Source organism: Salmo trutta, chromosome 27 (assembly GCF_901001165.1).
Source record: "Salmo trutta chromosome 27, fSalTru1.1, whole genome shotgun sequence".
NCBI lineage: Eukaryota > Metazoa > Chordata > Actinopteri > Salmoniformes > Salmonidae > Salmo > Salmo trutta.
In genome coordinates, this window is record NC_042983.1 from 20,982,773 (window position 1) to 21,002,343 (window position 19,571).

General features: G+C 44.3%; 1 protein-coding gene across 1 annotated transcript; it reads right to left on the reverse strand.

The window, feature by feature from the left end:
- Positions 1-5,628: 5,628 nt before the first annotated feature.
- On the reverse strand, positions 5,629-12,406 carry LOC115164579 (transcription cofactor vestigial-like protein 4). The gene is made up of 5 exons (XM_029717213.1): positions 12,185-12,406; positions 10,052-10,175; positions 9,660-9,930; positions 7,841-7,928; positions 5,629-7,723 (listed from the first exon to the last, which is right to left on the reverse strand). The coding sequence occupies exons 1-5, from the start codon at positions 12,249-12,251 to the stop codon at positions 7,413-7,415; spliced, it is 861 nt and encodes a 286-aa protein (XP_029573073.1). The 5' UTR covers positions 12,252-12,406; the 3' UTR covers positions 5,629-7,412.
- Positions 12,407-19,571: the final 7,165 nt, after the last annotated feature.

Here is a 19,571-nt window from a genome sequence, read left to right on the forward strand (position 1 = left end):
TCACCTCATGGTGCAGCATGATAATACACGGTCCCATGTCGCAAGGATCTGTACACAATTCCTGAAAGCTGAAATTGTCCCAGTTCTTCCATGGCCTGCATACTCACCATACATGTTACACACTGAGCATGTTTGTGATGTTCTGGATCGACGTGTATGACAGAGTTCCCGTTCCCGCCAATATCCAGCAACTTTCGCACAGCCATTGAAGATGAGTGGGACAACATTCCACAGACCACAATCAACAGCCTGATCAACTCTATGCGAAGGAGATGTGTTGCGCTGCATGAGGAAAACGGTGGTCACACCCAGTGGCAATTTTAGCATGTAAATCTTGGTGGGGCAAACTCCCCTCAAATTTTTCTTAGATGCATGCCAGCAAAGCCACTACACAACACAACACTAAACAATACATTAATTGCACTAAACGGCGAAAAGCGGTGCCCACAAACTGTTAGGCCTACATAAACCTGTCCCAACAGCAGAGCTTTCTATCCAGCAAAATGTAGTGAATCCTTACCACCGCTACACCTGGCTATCAGCGGAGCCTTTTTAAAAAAATATGTTAAATTTTTTATTTCACCTTTATTTAACCAGGTAAGCTAGTTGAGAACAACTTCTCACTTACAACTGCGACCTGGCCAAGATAAAGCAAAGAAGTGCAACAGAAACAACGACACAGAGTTACATGGAAAAAACAAGCGTACAGTCAACACAATAGAAAAAATAGAAAGTCTATATACAGTGTGTGCAAATGGCATGAGGAGGTATGGCAATAAATAGGCCATAGTAGCAAAGTAATTACAATTTAGCAGATTAACACTGGAGTGATAGATGAGCAGATGATGATGAGCAGATGATGGTGTGTAAGTACTGGTGTGCAAAAGAGCAGCAAAGTAAATAAAAACAATATGGGGATGAGGTAGGTAGATTGGGTGGGCTATTTACAGATGGACTATGTACAGCTGCAGCGATCGGTTAGCTGCTCAGATAGGTGATGTTTAAAGTTAGTGAGGGAAATGTAAGTCTCCAGCTTCAGCAATTTTTGCAATTCGTTCCAGTCACTGGCAGCAGAGAACTGGAAGGAAAGGCGGCCAAAGGAGGTGTTGGCTTTGGGGATGACCAGTGAGATATACCTGCTGGAGCACGTGCTACGGGTGGGTGTTGTTATCGTGACCAGTGAGCTGAGATAAGGCGGAGCTTTACCTAGCATAGACTTGTAGATGACCTGGAGCCAGTGGGTCTGGCGACGAATATGTAGCGAGGGCCAGCTGACTAGAGCATACAGGTTGCAGTGGTGGGTGGTATAAGGTGCTTTGGTAACAAAACGGATGGCACTGTGATAGACTGCATCCAATTTGCTGAGTAGAGTATTGGAAGCTATTTTGTAGATGACATCGCCGAAGTCGAGGATAGGTAGGATAGTCAGTTTTACTAGGGTAAGTTTGGCGGCGTGAGTGAAGGAGGCTTTGTTGCGAAATGGAAAGATTTGATTTTGGATTGGAGATGTTTGATATGAGTCTGGAAGGAGAGTTTACAGTCTAGCCAGACACCTAGGTATTTGTAGTTGTCCACGTATTCTAGGTCAGAACCGTCCAGAGTAGTGATGCTAGTCGGGCGGGCGGGCAGCGAACGGTTGAAAAGCATGCATTTGGTTTTGCTAGCGTTTAAGAGCAGTTGGAGGCCACGGAAGGAGTGTTGTATGGCATTGAAGCTCGTTTGGAGGTTAGTTAACACAGTGTCCAAAGAAGGGCCAGATGTATACAGAATGGTGTCGTTGGCGTAGAAGTGGATCAGGGAATCACCCGCAGCAAGAGCGACATCGTTGATATATACAGAGAAAAGAGTCTGCCCGAGAATTGAACCCTGTGGTACCCCCATAGAGAATGCCAGAGGTCTGGACAACAGGCCCTCCGATTTTAAACACTGAACTCTATGTGCAAAGTACTTGGTGAACCAGGCGAGGCAGTCATTTGAGAAACCAAGGCTATTGAGTCTGCCAATAAGAATACGGTGATTGACAGTGTCGAAAGCCTTGGCCAGGTCTGTGAAGACGGCTGCACAGTACTGTCTTTTATCGATGCCGGTTATGATATCATTTAATACCTTGAGCGTGGCTGAGGTGCACCCGTGATCAGCTCGGAAACCGGATTGTACAGCGGAGAAGGTACAGTGGGATTCGAAATGGTCAGTGATCTGTTTATTAACTTGGCTTTCAAAGACTTTAGAAAGGCAGGGCTGGATGGATATAGGTCTGTAACAGTTTGGGTCTAGAGTGTCACCCCCTTTGAAGAGGGGGATGACCGCGGCAGCTTTCCAATCTTTAGGGATCTCGGACAAAATGAGAGGTGGAACAGACTGGTAATAGGGGTTGCAACAATGGCGGCGGATAATTTTAGAAAGAGAGGGTCCAGATTGTCTAGCCCAGCTGATTTGTACGGGTCCAGGTTTTGCAGCTCTTTCAAAACATCTGCGATCTGGATTTGGGTGAAGGAGAAGCTGGGGAGGCTCGGGCAAGTACCTTCGAGGGGTGCGGAGCTGTTGGCCAGAGTTGGGGTAGCCAGGAGGAAAGCATGGCCAGCCGTAGAGAAATGCTTTTTGAAATTTTTGATTATCATGGATTTATCGGTGGTGACCATGTCACCTAGCCTCAGTGCAGTGGGCAGCTGGGAGGAGATGCTCTTGTTCTCCATGGACTTTACAGTGTCCCAAAACCTTTTGGAGTAAGAGCAACAGGATGTAAATTTCTGTTTGAAAAAGCTAGCCTTTGCTTTCCTGACTGACTGTGTGTATTGGTTCCTGACTTCCCTGAACAGTTGCATATCGCGGGGACTATTCGATGCTATTGCAGTCCGCCACGGGATGTTTTTGTGCTGGTCAAGGGCAGTCAGGTCTGGAGTGAACCAAGGGCTATATCTGTTCTTAGTTCTACATTTTTTGAAAGGGGCATGCTTATTTAAGATGGTGAGGAAATTAATTTTAAAGAACGACCAGGCATCCTCGACTGACGGGATGAGGTAAATATCCTTCCAGGATACCTGGCAGCGAAACAATTCATTCAGCCTCGTTTACTACCTTTTTAAAAAACATAGCTGAAAGGGCTGATATGGCTCTCTGGCATATTACATAATTTATGCAGCAGCATATAAGACATTTTTGGACTCACCTTGTGCGTGGCATCCCTTCGTTGGCAAATTTTGTCATCAAAGAAAAAGATTCCGAGTTGGATGACTGTTGAAAACGTATTTTCCCAGTCTGACTTCCCAGTTGCAATGTTTGCGGTTAGCCGCTGTCACCGATTCCTTCCCAACAACTCATTTTTGAATTTGCCATCTCCAACTTGTTGTGTAATGTTTATGTCCAATGGCCGATGAGCACCGATACGTTTTATCTATAATTTATCTTCATTTTCATATGACAAGGATTAAAAAGGATTTGCCAGTAGATTGTCTACTTGATTTATGATGACGACTGCTTGCTAAGATTTTGAAAGTAAGATGTTGACATGATCAGTCCAATCAAGACTACTGTAGATATAACGTGATTTGACTTCATTTTATTTGTGGCCAATGACCCTGACCCTTCTTGGAAGGGTACTTCTAATGTAACTCCATGGCAGCACCCAAAGGGCTCACATTCTTGATGTCTACTCTTACTAAAGGCGGGTGACGTAGTGTCCCCATGTGTGACAGAACACTGAGCTAAATCACGGAGCAATGCTCCTATTTTCTGCTGGCCTGCCTCACCACCACAGAAAGCACTGAGCTTTGCAGAGCCGACCTGCTTTGTGGGCCTCAAAATGGCGGGTCGCCACGGGTCACACCAGATACTGACTGGTTTTCTGATCCACGCCCTTACCTTTTTTTTAAGGTATCTGTGACCAACAGATGCATATCTGTATTCCCAGTCATGTGAAATCCATAGAATAGGGACTAATGGCTTTACTTCAATTGACTGATTTCCTTATATGAACTGTAACTCAGTAAAATCTTTGACATTGTTGCATGTGGCGTTTATATTTTTGTTCAGCGTATATATTGTACAACAGCGGATGAAACTAACACTACACATGACCTAATTAGTGATGTGCAGTTTGCGAACGATTCGTTCTTTTTGAACGACTCTTTTTACTGACTCAAGAGTTATATCTTTTTTCATAGTAACTCATTCATTTTAGTAGTTTGTTTGACCTGTTGGCCGCAATGAATTCTACAGAAAGATTAAAGGAGCGACATGGTCATTTGACGTCTGTTTTGGCCGTGCAGAATTTAGGGTGATACGGCCTCTGCAGAAGTCAGAGCCATCATTCCGGTTGCTATTCGCCGAGCAGCGCAGAGCTGTTGTGAAGGAAGTTTTCGAGGAAGTCAGTTTGTGCTTATACAGGACCTCCCGCCCTCACCTACCGTCAACCAATCATGTCAATGCGGAGCTTTACGGAGCCCTCCACATTGTTACAACATTTTAGAGGCGCGTGACGATGTGGTACAGAGTTCAATTTAGCCTCTGGGTGCCTCTAGAACAGTGGTTCTTAACCTTGTTGGAGGTACTGACCCCCACCAGTTTCATATGCGCATTCACCGAACCCTTCTTAATTGGAAAAATGGCTCTCTTCACCTTGAATTCAGCGAGCGTTGTGTTCTTGTATTGTCCATCTCCATGCAGCTTAAGGAAGTGTTCTCTTAGTTTTGCCGGTGCAAGACTAGAATTGCTCAACTTGGCATTGCAAATCATGCAGTTAGGACGCTGACTCTCATCACGTTCCGTTATACATGTGAATCCATATTGTACATATTCGTCCGACCACTTTCTTTTTTTGCTCGACATAGTTAGTATGAAGGGATTAAAATATTAAGAAAGAAATCACACGACGTACCATCACGACAGTCACAATTCGACTACTGAGCGCGCCAAATTCCCTGCAGCACAGATAGGCCAAGCGATGTTGCGTGATCACCTGCAGCCAATGATGGCCAAGCGGGGCGTGTCATCACGAATCATATGAGTCGGGTGTGTGTCTTGACCTCCGCCGAACCCCTGAGACTGACTCACCGAACCCCTGGGGTTCGATCGAACCCAGGTTAAGAACCACTGCTCTAGAAGCTCTGCAATTGCGTCACAACATCCATACGGGCCTCCGACCACATAAATTGGCTTTTAAAACCCGCTCCTCCAGCTCAGCGGGGATGTGCTCCGACCAGCAACTGTCTATCATGTGCGCGAGGGAAAATAGATCACGCTGCAGTCAGTATAGAGAAGAAAAATACATGTTTATAACTGATAATTGATCACATGGTGCAAAAATGAATGCAATTAATTGAAATATTGAATGTTATGCGTGCTCTGGGTATTACTGACTCAAATTAACGAAACTATTCGAACAATTCATTAATTTAACTGAATGACTCGAAAATATCTAAATCAGTAAAAAGAGCTGAACTTGCCCACTATGCATGGGCCAGAGTTTCGGCTTTACGTGGTGACATCACCATGCGGTAAATTTGCAAATAGACCAATAAGATAGAGAATTCCAAACCTTTATGCAAATAACAGCTAGTTTTCAGTTGTACCCTCCCCACTCAGACCACTCAAACAGTCCTAGCAAAAATCTTGCTTGAGAAATAGTTTTTTGCTAAAAATCTATTTTTGCCAATTTTATTGTAATTGCATGATTTTATATTGATATAAAAACTTTGGTGCAGAATAAAAGCAAATGAGAACAACTGATTCTTGTCAGATGATTCATGAGTACTTTTGCATTGGATTGCTATTATATCGTATTGCCACAAACAACGTTTTTATAGATGACCCCACATTGCAATCCATTCTGAAATGCAGTTAATATGGTCATTTTAGAGTGATTCTCTTTTTACATTAATCTGACAAATTATTTTACAATAAAACACTGCAAGACACGTAGCAATACAGTTCAAAGGCTTCACTTCTGGAAAATGATTCAGAGCATCATATAATTTCACTTGTTAGACAAGATAGAACATGCAAATAAGAAACTGAAGAAAAAAAAGGAAACCAGGGGCCTATATTAGCCCTGCCCTTCCTACCCCATTTCCCTCCCTCCTTCTCTCCCTCCCTCCCTTTCTCCATTCCCTTGCCAAACAGGATCTGTAGGATCTTTGTGAATAATTTTCTCAGGAGACAGGAATGCTTGAACACAAGCCTGCTGGGACATGCTCCTGACATTCCCAAAATCTCCCAGAAAAAAGCCCCTATTGAGGACGAAGTATTTACCTTTCTTTAGTTTTACACCCAGGAGGAATAGGGATTCAAACCCCCCTAAATGCTGCCATGACTCAATCATCAAAAGGTATATTAACATCCCCCTTTCCGCAAAGAATCAAGTGCCGAATGCCATAATGCTTCCATCTTGTGACGTGGTGTACGTGCACACTATAAAGGATGTACCCCAGACACAGTGACTCACCACTGAAATTAAGCTGTCTGGATCGCTACCTTGAATGTCTACAGGAGTAGTATTCACATGAGAATCTGACTTCTTTACTGAGACGTGGAAGTGACACATAACCAACCTTTCTGACCTTGTCTTCTTTAATGTAAGGTCATAAAGCATACCTGTAATTGTAAGTCAGTGGTACTTGCATTTTTTAAAAAGTATGTACAACAATCGCAGTCATAGGCTCAAGGGAGGTAATTCAATTGTATTGAATTAATATAATGCATTTTATCAGTGTTCAAAGCACTCCATATTTTTCAAAGTACATCATATAAAAATTGCACACTCAAAATGTTTTCGTAAATCACCAGGTTGCTTTTCATACAAGAATATTGTTAATTTAAGTTGTATGTTTTACTTAATAAAGCCTCAACTTGTAATATCCAGTCACAAATAGGTTTTTCTTTTTGAGTTGCCCTTTTTAAGTTGATTTTATACAAACACACGAAGTTTCTGTATTGAACAGGTTTGGTGAATGTTTTTGTACAGTAGATAATTTAGTAGACTGAAAATAGGATCCAGGTTCGTTAAAAACATACAGTATAAATACACAATCATGAAAGTTGTGGCATCTTCACCGCATGAAATATGACACATTTACTGAAATATAATGGCCATCTATTTCAGAGATAGATATGCTATTAAAAAGTCTGGGACAGAAATTAAGAGAAATAAAGACATCACATCCCTGTAACATTTGCTTGTCCCTTTAAATTAGACCAATAAACCCCCTTTCCACAAACAGGGCATAGACTCATAGAGATGCTCTCAATGGTTCAACCATAGAGTAGGTAAGTGTTCCTGAATTCCTGTTCTCTAGTCTACCCTTGCTCAATAACTGTTTCCTCGGTGCTTTCATTCGTTGAAAAGCATTGACCTGCTGTTGCATTGCATAAAAAGCTACTCAAAGTTAATTCTTTCTCCAGGAAAGGTCTCTGTAGTTTTATTTGACTGACCAGAAGCTGGAGGTGGGAGTAGTGGTACTTGGAGATTCTTTGGGAGCTTGGCTTGGGCTGTGTCTGTAGCTGCGGGAGTGAGTGACACTTGGGCTGCTGGGTGGTGAGGATGTAGACGAGGAGCACGAGGAAGATTTAGATTTGATCTCAAGCCACTTCCCTCCCAAGGCTTTGGCAAAGTGGTCATCCACAGAGACGCTGATGGAGAACTGGCGGGAGCTGGCCCTTTGGTAGTCCATCCCCAGGCTTCTCTTGAAATGCTCCTCCACCACATGGTCATAGCTGTGCTTATATAGCACTGCAATGGAGAGAATACCAAACAAAGGTCAGAGGCATAATTCTTAACAAGTCTGCAATACAACAACAGCATTGTAGCACTACAGTTTTTATTGAGATAAAGGAGAATGATACTGACCTGTGGAGGAGTGGCTGCTGCTGCGGAACTCAGATTTACAGGTGGGCTTTCTTGTGGAGGAGACACAGGTGATCACAGAAGGACGCATCTGAAAGAGGCAAAACAATTGTTACATTTTAAAAAGTGTTTAAACATTATAAGATTCCGTACAGAACGATGTTATCGAAAACCTAATTCCCCCCAGAACAATAGGATTAACATGTCAATGTAAACGTAGCACATTAAGCCATCACTAACTTTTTGTTGAAGGCTCAGTTTGACTTTAGGATAGAACATTTATTTGGTTATAGGATGGGGCCTGAAAGCTGTTCACCCTCATCAGGTTGGCACAAACAGGTCAAAGAAAGAGATGTCTGTTTAGTCATGTTGAGGACATTCCTCCCACCATTGCTCACATTTTCTCCCGAATCCAGCTGGATTGCATATCTTGGACAAGCAGAAGCCTGTAAAGGCTCTTGGGAATAGAATGTGCCTGAGCGTTTATAATCACTACAGAGATCGCAGAGATACACTATATATACAAAAGTATGTGGACACCCCTTCAAATGAGTGGATTCGGCTATTTCAGCCACACACGTTGCTGACAGGTGTATAAAATCGAACACATAGCCAAGCAATTTCCATAGACATACATTGGCAGTAGAATGGCCTTACTGATGAGCTCAGTGACTTTCAACGTGGCACCTTCATAGGATGCCACCTTTCCAACAAGTCAGTTAGTCTAATGTCTGCCCTGCTAGAGCTGCCCTGGTCCACTGTAAGTGCTGTTATTGTGAAGTGGGAATGTCTAGGAGCAACAATGGCTCAGCCGCGAAGTGGTAGGCCACACAAGCTCACAGAATGGGCTGAAGTGCTGAAGTGCGTACCATGTAAAAATCATCTGTCCTCGGTTGCAACACTCACTACCGAATTCCAAACTGCCTCTGGAAGCAACGTCAGCACAATAACTGTTCATCGGGAGCTTAATGAAATGGGTTTCCATGGCCGAGCAAGCCTAAGATCACCATGCTATGCGCAATGCCAAGCGTCGGCTGGAGTAGTGAAAAGCTTGCTGCCATTGGACTCTGGAGCAGTGGAAACATGTTCTCTAGAGTGATGAATCATGCTTCACCATCTGGCAGTCTGATGGACAAATCTGGGTTTGGCGGATGCCAAGAGAACACTACCTGCCAACGGTAAAGTTTGGTGGAGGAGGATGGTCCTCCTCCATTTCATGGTTTGGGCTAGGCCACTTAATTGCAGTGAAGCATACAATTACATTCTAGACGATTCTGTCCTTCCAACTTTGTGACAACAGTTTGGGGAGGCCCTTTCCTGTTTCAGCATGACAAGGCCCCCTTGCACAAAGCGAGGTCCATACAGAAATGGTTTGTTGAGATCGGTGTTGGAGAACTTGACAGGCCTGCACAGAGTCCTGACTTCAACACCATCAAACACCTTTGGGATGAATTGGAATGCTGACTGCAAGCCAGGCCTAATCGCCCAAGCTTAATGCCCGACCTCACTAATGATCTTGTGGCTGAATAGAAGCAAGTCCCCGCAGCAATGTTCCAACTACTAGTGGAACACCTTCCCAGAAGAGTGGAGGCTGTTATAGAAGCAAAAGGTGGGCCAACTCCATATTAATGCCCATGATTTTGGAATGAGATGTTCGACAGGTATCCACTTACTTTTGGTCATGTAGTGTACGTAGGGTCTGACTGCCTAGGGCTTCACTGGGAGATTACTGAGGCACTCATGACTGAGACAAACCAGAAAACCCATCCTTCATGTTGTTAGCACCTGGACCCACTATTATAATTGTTCCTCTTGAAATTACCTGTATCTGATTGGTGGATGTAGTGCTTTTGGTTTTCTTCTCTGTCCTCTCAGGCTCTTTCCTTGGTTTCTTAATTAGGTCCAGTGGTTCATCCATAGGTGGTGTGGGATACACATGATGGGGAAGATGACCTGTGGGGCTGGGGGTTGGGCTCCAGGAGGATGTGGGGCTTGGGGTTGGGCTCCAGGAGGATGTGGGGCTCTGGGGAACACTAAACACAGCTGGCCTCTGAGCATTTCTCATGTTGCTTTTGCTCTGTGCCCTCTCTCGCCTGAAACACAAAATCACTTGCTGAAACATGGAATCACACACTGGACATGGCGTTATGAAACCAATGGTTGTCAATTATGAAGTTATAGAGGGGGATTAAGGCATGTGCAGGTTTCACAAACCTTTCTTCCAATGTTAGGCCACGCTCAGAGCTGTGTTTGCGCTTGACTGGATGCACTGGTGGTACTCGAACTCTCTCATTTGTCATATGCCTGTATCTATCTTCACTTCTTAGGTTGGGCTGACCTACAAGAGGAAAGATCAGGCACACATAAAGCTAATGGTTACTATTCGAAATAATACACACTATACTTATTGGCAAAGATATTGGCACAGATAAGGATGGCTTACACCTAACTAATCTACTGAACAGACATAAGGTGTGGCAATGAGTAAATAGGTGACGGGTTGTTTTGATCTGTGGAACTGTGACATACGGTTCATCACCTGTATGAGTGGTTCGTGGGAAAGCTTTCATTCCACCGTTAATTGTAAACTCTGTTAAGCTGTGGAACTAGACATACCAGATTGGTGACTGTTACAAAACTTTTTGATTCAATGTTACCTGTAAATGTTGTATTTCAACATACAGTGATGATGACACCTATCTTATTTACATATCTAAGAGAGGAAGATTAGTTTATATTCAAAATGTGGATTGAGCTGGACAAACTTAAGATAACTAATGTCTCACAACCATCATTACAATACACACATCACACAGAAGCATTCTCTTCATTGTGAGAAACTAAGAGAAACATCAACAGGTGCTAACATCCTTTGTGTTATTTACATTACGTTTGAGTCATTTAGCAGACTCTCTTATCCAGATCGACTTACAGTTAGTGCAATCATCTTAAGATAGCTAGGTGGGACAACCACATATCACACTCATAGTAAGTACAATTTTCCTCAATAAAGGAGCTATCAGAGCTAGTAAGGGGGGGAAATGGGGAGGAGGTGAGGAGGAGGAGCAAGGGGGGGGGGTGCTGTGGGATTATTTAAGATACTATTTGAAGAGGAAGGGTCAAGATGTTTTCGGAAGATGGGCTGGCCTTAGTAGGTTCAGATGGAAGCTGGTTCCACCATTGGGTTGCCAGGAGAGAGAAGAGCTTGGACTGGGCTGAGCTGAGCAGGAGCTGCCCTCTCGTAGAGGTGGGAGGGCCAAGAGACCAGAGGTGGCAGAATGTGACGTTTACCAACGTCAAGTACACTGGCATTTGTTTTTTATAAAGCTGACACCAGTCCTCTTCACACCTCACATTATGTTGTTTCTTTAAAGCTAAATTCCTTGAACTATTTTCAAATTGGCATTGTCAATATACCAAAAGAAATGCACCACATTAGCATGCAATGCTCCACTACCATATTGAGATACAATGCTGAATGATTAGGTCATGTTAGTACTGTGCATGAATGGTCCCCTTAATCTCAAATACTCCCCCTATCCACAACCGTCAATCCAATCCACATCTCAAACAGTCATGTCCCTCAACCCCAACATCTCACCTATGACCTCCCATTCTGTCCCTCAGACAGCATAGTGTCACAGTGGATGCCCGTGGAGGGCGACTGAGAGAAAACCACACCTTGCCTGACTGACGTTATGATGCCTGAGGCATGGTTATTTGTTCCTATCAGTAGAGGAAACAAGAGGGCAGTATCTTCAGATCCTCTCCATCTGCCACAGTTATTCCCATCATCTGACATAAACCTATCTGAAGTAATGCTTGAGAGCAAGACATTTAGAAGCAAGTTGACATTTTACCAATGGAGGGACTCATTTATAGTTGCTGACTATTCTTAAATGTTGTTATAGCCTTAAGTGGATATAGTGAGGCATTATTATCACATTCGTCAACGTTATCTTAAACTCAAAACCTTAAAAAAAAACATTTAAAAGTAAAAATATGTATTGGTTTCTTAAATGATATTGTTAAAGTTGCTTTAGAGTGGATTACATATTGTTTTTATACAATTCAAACAGTTAGCTAAAATGTACTCGACATTTACTCGGACTTAGTAAAAGTTATTTTATACTGACCCTAAACATTTGCATTTCTAATGACTTTAGTTGAACTAGCTAAGCTAATTACGAAGTAATAATGATCTAATAACAACTGTGTCATCATACATGATAACAATGCATGTTGCAGCAATAAATACTACTATTTAAAGTAGCAGGGATCACAGCAGCACAATTCTATTTTGTGAAACAATAGTAGGCCTATAAGAAAATAAATAAGATATATTACCTTCCAAGATGTAGACTTTGAAGCCACTGCTCATCCGAGTTATGTATTGCAAGTTTGCAACAGCCATGTTTCCTTGTCTTTGTCTGTGAATAAAGCAAACTGCAGAGGACCACCTTGACTGTTCGAGCCTAAATTCTGGTTGGAAATGGAAAGTTAATGAGATGCTGGGCTTGATCTTGGCCAGGTAACGTATCAGGAGGCTGCGCAGAGCTGCTGTGTCTTCCAGGAAACCCTATTGCTGCAATGTCATTGGTCGCTCTCAAGCCAATCACAACCTCCTCCCTTTTAGGTGTTTATGTTATTGTTGCAGGAAGAGTGGGTTCACAGGTAGATACCGCAAATCGGAAAAATTATATTAAACTGTTCCCTGACTGTCCCTGCACCACCCAACCATACGTTTACCTCACTTTCAGGCATAAACAGGAATGTAACATGGATTACTTTACATTCAATTCAACGGAGACTCAAAACAAGAAAACACTGATAATGTCACAAAGCACTTTTTCCCATGTTTTGTACTTCTCCCAGAATCCACTGGGAACTTCAGGTGTATCTTTTGTCTCCACTCTGGAAGTCAGCACCTGTCCTCTGCCCTTCCCTCGCTCCTAATCTACAATCTCACCAAACTGCATTTCTTCGAGCGCTTAGCCCACCAGAGCTCCAGTCATTCCACTGGCCTGCCCATACACGCACACAGCTGTACTGTGAGCCAGCCTAACCATTAATGAAAAAGGCTATTGTTGATGGCCAGACAAAGGCCCCTAAATCCTGGAAAAACTTCTGCACTGAGAAACAATCTTGTCTGAGCATGCTGAAGAGTCTGGACACACATGAGCATACTCTCAGCACACATGTGACCACAACAACACTCAGGACCTGACACATTTACAGGCACTGTAACGCCCTGGCCATAGAGAGGGGTGTTTTGTTCTTTATTTTGGTTAGGCCAGGGTGTTACATTGGGTGGGCATTCTATGTTCCTTTTTCTATGTTTTTGTATTTCTTTGTTTTGGGCCGAGTAGGGTTCCTAATCAGAGGCAGCTGTCTATCGTTGTCTCTGATTAGGAATCATACTTAGGCAGCCTGTTTTCCTTTGGGGTTTTGTGGGTAGTTGTTTCTGTTGTGTGGTTTGCACCAACAGAACTGTTGGCTTTCGTTTTCCCTGTTAGTTTTTTTGAAGTGTATCATTAAAAATCATTATGACCACTTACCACGCTGCATCTTGGTCCCCTCTTCCAGACGATCGTTACAGAACTACCCACCACAACTGGATCAAGCAGCGTGCTCGGGAGGAGATGGACACCTGGTCTCATCAGGAGTGGATTGGGAGGAGAGACTGGACTTGGGACCAGGTGATCGACAGATATCGAAGCCTACCTGGGAAGAACGAGAGGCAGCCCCCAATTTTTTTGTTGTTGGGGGGGTACACGGGTAGTTCGGCTGGACCAGGGGTGAGGCCTGAGTCAACTACCCATGCTTTTCAGGTGCCTGCCTCTCGCACTCTCTCTCCAGTATGTCCTGTTCCTGCTCCTCGCACTAGCCTTGTAGTGCCTCCTCCCAGGACCAGGCCTCCAGTGGGTCTCCCCAGCCTGGTGAGTCCTGTGCCAGAGCCGCCCGCAAGTCCGGAGCCGCCAGAGCCGCCCGCCAGGCTGGAGCCGCCAGAGCCGCCCGCCTGTCCGGAGCCACCAGAGCCGCCCGCCTGTCCAGAGCCGCCCGCCTGTCCGGAGCCCCCAGAGCCGCCCGCCAGCCTGGTGAGTCCTGTGCCTGCGCCCAGGGCCAGGCCTCCTTCATGTCTCCCCAGCCTGGTGAGTCCTGTGCCTGCGCCCAGGGCCAGGCCTCCTTCATGTCTCCCCAGCCTGGTAAATCCTGGGCCAGAGCCGCCCGCAAGTCCGGAGCCGCCAGAGCCGCCCGCCAGGCTGGAGCCGCCAGAGCCGCCCGCCTGTCCGGAGCCGCCAGAGCCGCCCGCCTGTCCAGAGCCGCCCGCCTGTCCAGAGCCGCCCGCCTGTCCGGAGCCCCCAGAGCCGCCCGCCAGCCTGGTGAGTCCTGTGCCTGCGCCCAGGGCCAGGCCTCCTTCATGTCTCCCCAGCCTGGTGAGTCCTGTGCCTGCGCCCAGGGCCAGGCCTCCTTCATATCTCCCCAGACTGGTGAATCCTGGGCCAGAGCCGCCCGCCAGCCCGGAGCCGCCAGGGCCGCCCACCAGCCCGGAGCTGCCGGAGCCGCCGCCAGCCCGGAGCCACCGGAGCCGTCAGGGTCGCCCGCCAGCCGGGCGCAGCCAGGGTCGCCTGCCAGCCAGGCGCAGCCAGAATCGCCCGCCAACCGGGCGCAGCCAGGGTTGCCCGCCAGTCCTCCGGCGCAGCTAGGGGCGCCACCTAAGTGGCCGAAGCCAAGGGTGGAACGGGGTCCACGTCCCGCACCCGAGCCGCCACCGTAGGAAGGCCCACCCGGACCATCCCCTTCAGAGTCAGGTTTTGCAGCTGGAGTCCGCACCTTTGGGGGGGGGGGGTGTACTGTAACGCCCTGGCCATAGAGAGGGGTTTTTTGTTCTTATTTTGGTTAGGCCAGGGTGTTACATTGGGTGGGCATTCTATGTTCCTTTTTCTATGTTTTTGTATTTCTTTGTTTTGGGCCGAGTAGGGTTCCTAATCAGAGGCAGCTGTCTATCGTTGTCTCTGATTAAGAATCATACTTAGGCAGCCTGTTTTCCTTTGGGGTTTTGTGGGTAGTTGTTTCTGTTGTACACACAATTAATAATTTGACAAAATATTTAGGAAGAGGTTATAATTTCATGGAGTCTGTGAAGGAAGAAAAAAAGAAAATTATTTTCACGAAGTGTAATTCATTTATTGTGTTACAAGTTTCATGATGCTTGTATCATCAGTTGGGGTCTTTATAAGCTTCAATATGAGGTCCTAAACCTAGCCTGAAAGTGCATCCTTATAGCTGTGTGGGCCAACATAGTCAAAATCTTTGCCTTGGGGTAAGTTGAGCCAATGGAAAGTTTAGCAAATGTAAGTGTTTTCTTCACAGGTGTATATGCAAGGAATTATTGCTGGGGTATGAGGTAACAACAGGGCCTGGCCTGTTAAAAGTGTTTAAAAGGTACAGTGTTTGTTAGGTGTTGAGCCCATGTTAAAATATGCTTAAAATTATAAAAAACAAAAAAGTGATTGTGATTGTATTGAATTGTGTTTGATAGATATGGTTTAAAAAAGGTAGTGGTAATATTTAATTCAGCACATACATTTGTTGTCACGCCCTGATCTGTTTCACCTGTCCTTGTGATTGTCTCTACCCCCTCAAAGTGTCACTTATTTTCCCCTGTGTATTTATCCCTGTTTCCTGTCTCTCTGTGCCAGTTCGTCTTGTATGTTCAAGTCAACCAGCGTGTTTTTCCCGTGCGCCTGCTTTTTCTATTTTCTTTTTGCTTGTCCTCCCGGTTTTGATCCTTGCCTGTTTCTGGACTCTGTACCTGCCTGCCTGACCATTCTGCCTGCCTTGACCTCCTGGACTCTGAACTGGTTTTGACCTTTTGCCTGTCCACGACCATTCTCTTGCCTACCCTTTTGGATTATAATAAATATCAAAGACTCAAACCATCTGCCTCCCGTGTCTGCATCTGGGTCTCAACCTTGTGCCCTTATATTTGTAGGTGGGTTAACTTACCCTGTCCATCAGCTCAACTTAACCCAAGTTGTGGCAAGACAGCACTTTTTTTTAACAAGCTATGTTTTCAAAACTGTAATGTTAACATGAATCCTAATTATTTCCAGGGATACATAACATCCTGAAACATATGTAGATATCTTTCTTAGAAAGAATACTATATTTTCCTTGACAGATTGATGCTGAATGTCCCTTACCGATGGTGCAGAGTAAAACTGACATTCCTTCATGATCAGGAATTCATGGGTTTATCAAAATTTGATAGGATAGGATGATATGATAGGATTAATTTGTTAAGAGTATTCAGAGTGATGTTTTTTTATTATGACTATTTCCTGCCATAATGTCAACCAATCAACATGCACAAGGTCTTATCATTTAGTGTGGATAATAGAAACAACATTGTGAGTAGTTCACACTCAGGAAACATTTATTGGATTCTATGGGCTAGTACTTAGCAGACCAACGGTTCTCAATGGCCGTGTCTAGACTTGACAGTTCATGCAGCTTTAGTATTCTAATCATGAGGTTCTGATCATGGAATTCCGAACGCATCATGCATCTACACCTACATTTAAATGTGTCTACCGTGTCCACAGTGTGTACGGATTCCCTTTCCCGCGCTATATTCAAATGACAGTATGCATTCTATAAATGGTAAAATAGGCAAAATATGATATCACAAGAACAACTGATGGCAGTAGCTAACTACTGTAGCGAACTAGCCAGCTAACATCTGTAGCTAGCTTCGCTTGCTGGCTAAATCATTTTTCTAAATATTAGCTAGCAGGTTAGCATTTATGAGGCCAGCAAACACGTTCCTCACATCCCTTACAAAAAAACGTATCATGGTAGTACAATGAAAAAAAGACGATGGTAATGTTATAATGTTTTTTTGGTCACTACTGAAAAATATGTGGTGTTTATGAATTTGAAGAGTTAAACGAATCTGTGGCCACCAGTCAGATTTTGACAGCAATGCTAAGAAAATGATAGATACATTCAAAATGAGAGGCTACAAGGACAAAACTCTTAATGCTGCAATGATGAAAATATCTGAAAAACCAAGAGAGGAATTGCTAAAAACTAAACCAAAGAAGTAAAACAATGCAAAAGTGTTTTGCACTTAAGTACACCAAGTGTTCGGAGAAAATGAAAGAAATCCTGAGAAAGCACTGGCATATTCTGCAATCAGACAAAAAATAGCTTAGTAAGATCTGACCTGCCACGAGCCCACTCAGACACTCTTGACACCCACTCCAAATGGGAACTACAAATGTGGCTCATGCGCACAGTGCGATAGCACTACTAAAACATCCTTCTTCAGACTGTATTCTTAAAATTTTAATTTAACCTTTATTTAACTAGGCAAGTCACCCACATACAGGTCGAAAAATCCCTGTTTAGGGGTTTCATCTCACGCAAGAAAGGGAGTAATCTATCTCATCACCTGTACATGTGGGAAAACCTACGTAGTACAAACGAAGAGACAATTAAAACAACACATAGCTGAACACCGCAGCTCAATCAGGTGCAAGAACACTGACTATCCAGTAGCAGCTCACATTGTTGAAGCTAACCATACCATCTCCTCCCTCAAATACACAGGCATTGAGCATGTTGCTCGACCAAGGAGAGGAGGTAACATCAAGATCCTACTACTATATAGGGAGGCCTACTGGATATTGTGGCAGACGGCAGGGAGAGGTGAGGGGAGTGGTTATTCAAGTGAGATATCTTGCTGGCTCCACCCCCGAGCCTTATATGGACTTCCTGCCACAACAAGGTGAGCCTGTGGATCATTAAGCCAGGGAGTACTCTGGGATAAAAGAGGAAGCGGCCTGCACAAAGGGGCAGAGAATGGAGAGGGAAGAGTGTGTTATGAAGAGTATGTTATGAAGAGTATGTTATGAAGAGTGTGTTATGAAGAGTGTGTTATGAAGAGTGTGTTATGAAGAGTGTGTTATGAAGAGTGTGAGAAGAGAGAGAAATATCTGTGTGATTACCCGTTGTGATCTGGACTGTCTGATTACTCGCACTTTGTACCGAACCGGTTTGGCTGAGGACCCGAGGTTTAGAATTACCCCGGGAGAACGGAACGGACAACAAGAATGGATGGTGGACTGTGAAATGTTTGGTGAATTCCCCCCTTTTCCCCAGTGTGCAAAACTCCATCATAAACTTCCCATTTGCATTCTAGCTGTGCTCCTTGTGCGTGTTTGGTTATTGCACTTGGTGACGTGGAAACCCCACACCCTTGAACCTGCTACAATATTCTATTTAAAAACATTGACCCCTAGTGGTCTGAATATTGACTTTGATCTCAGGCCCTAAATTACCTATTATATTTTCTATGAACAGGTCTTGTAAATGAATATATTCTTTCTACAGCTTATCAGCGTAGCCCCAATCCCAATAGTGTTCCCCCTGTTGATGATGCTGATTATGCATTGTGGTTGAACCAAAAGATTACATGTAACAAAAACATTTAATAGTACCTGCAAAACACCAGTCTCAACGTCAAGAGTGAAGAGGCGACTCCGGGATGTTGGCCTTCTAGGCAGAGTTGCAAAGAAAAAGCCATATCTCAGACTGGCCAATAAAAATAAAAGATTAAGATGGGCAAAAGAACACAGACACTGGACAGAGGAACTCTGCCTAGAAGGCCAGCATCCCGGAGTCGCCTCTTCACTGTTGATGTTGAGACTGGTGTTTTGCGGGTACTATTTAATGAAGCTGCCAGTTGAGGACTTGTGAGGCGTCTGTTTCCAAAACTAGACACTCTAATGTACTTGTCCTCTTGTTCAATTGTGCACCGGGGCCTCACACTCCTCTTTCTATTCTGGTTAGAGCCAGTTTGTGCTGTTCTGTGAAGGGAGTAGGACACAGCGTTGTATGAGATCTTCAGTTTCTTGGAAATTTCTTGCACTGAATAGCCTTAATTTCTCAGAACAAGAATAGACTGACGAGTTTCAGAAGAAAATGTTTTGTTTCTGGCCATTTTGAGCCTGTAATGGAACCCACAAATGCTGATGCTCCAGATACTGCACTAGTCTAAAGAAGGCCAGTTTTATTGCTTCTTTAATCAGAATAACAGTTTTCAGCTGTGTTAACATAATTGCAAAAGGGTTTTCTAATGATCAGTTAGCCTTTTAAAATGATAAACTTGGAATAGCTAACACAACATGCCATTGGAACACAGGAGTGATGGTTGCTGATAATAGGCCTCTGTACACCTATGTAGATATTCCATAAAAATCTATTTGATGTTATGTTAATGGGGGAAAAATTGCTTTTCTTTAAAAAACAAGGACATTTCTAAGTGACCCCAAACTTTTGAACTGTAGTGTAAGTATTCAGACCCTTTACTCAGTACTTTGTTGAAGCACCTTTGGCAGTGATTACAGCCTCAACTCTTCTTGGGTATGATGCTACAAGCTTGGCACACCTGTATTTGGGGAGTGTCTCCCATTCTTCTCTGCAGATCCTCTCAAGCTCTGTCAGGTTGGATGGGGAGCGTCGCTACACCGCTATTTTCAGGTCTCTCCAGAGATGTTCGATCAGGTTCAAGTCCGGGCTCTGGCTGGGCCACTCAAGGACACTCAGAAACTTGTCCCGAAGCCACTTCTGCATTGTCTTGGCTGTGTGCTTATGGTCATTATCCTGTTGGAAGGTGAACTGTTGCCCCAGTCTGAGGTCCTGAGCGCTGTGGAGCAGGTTTTCA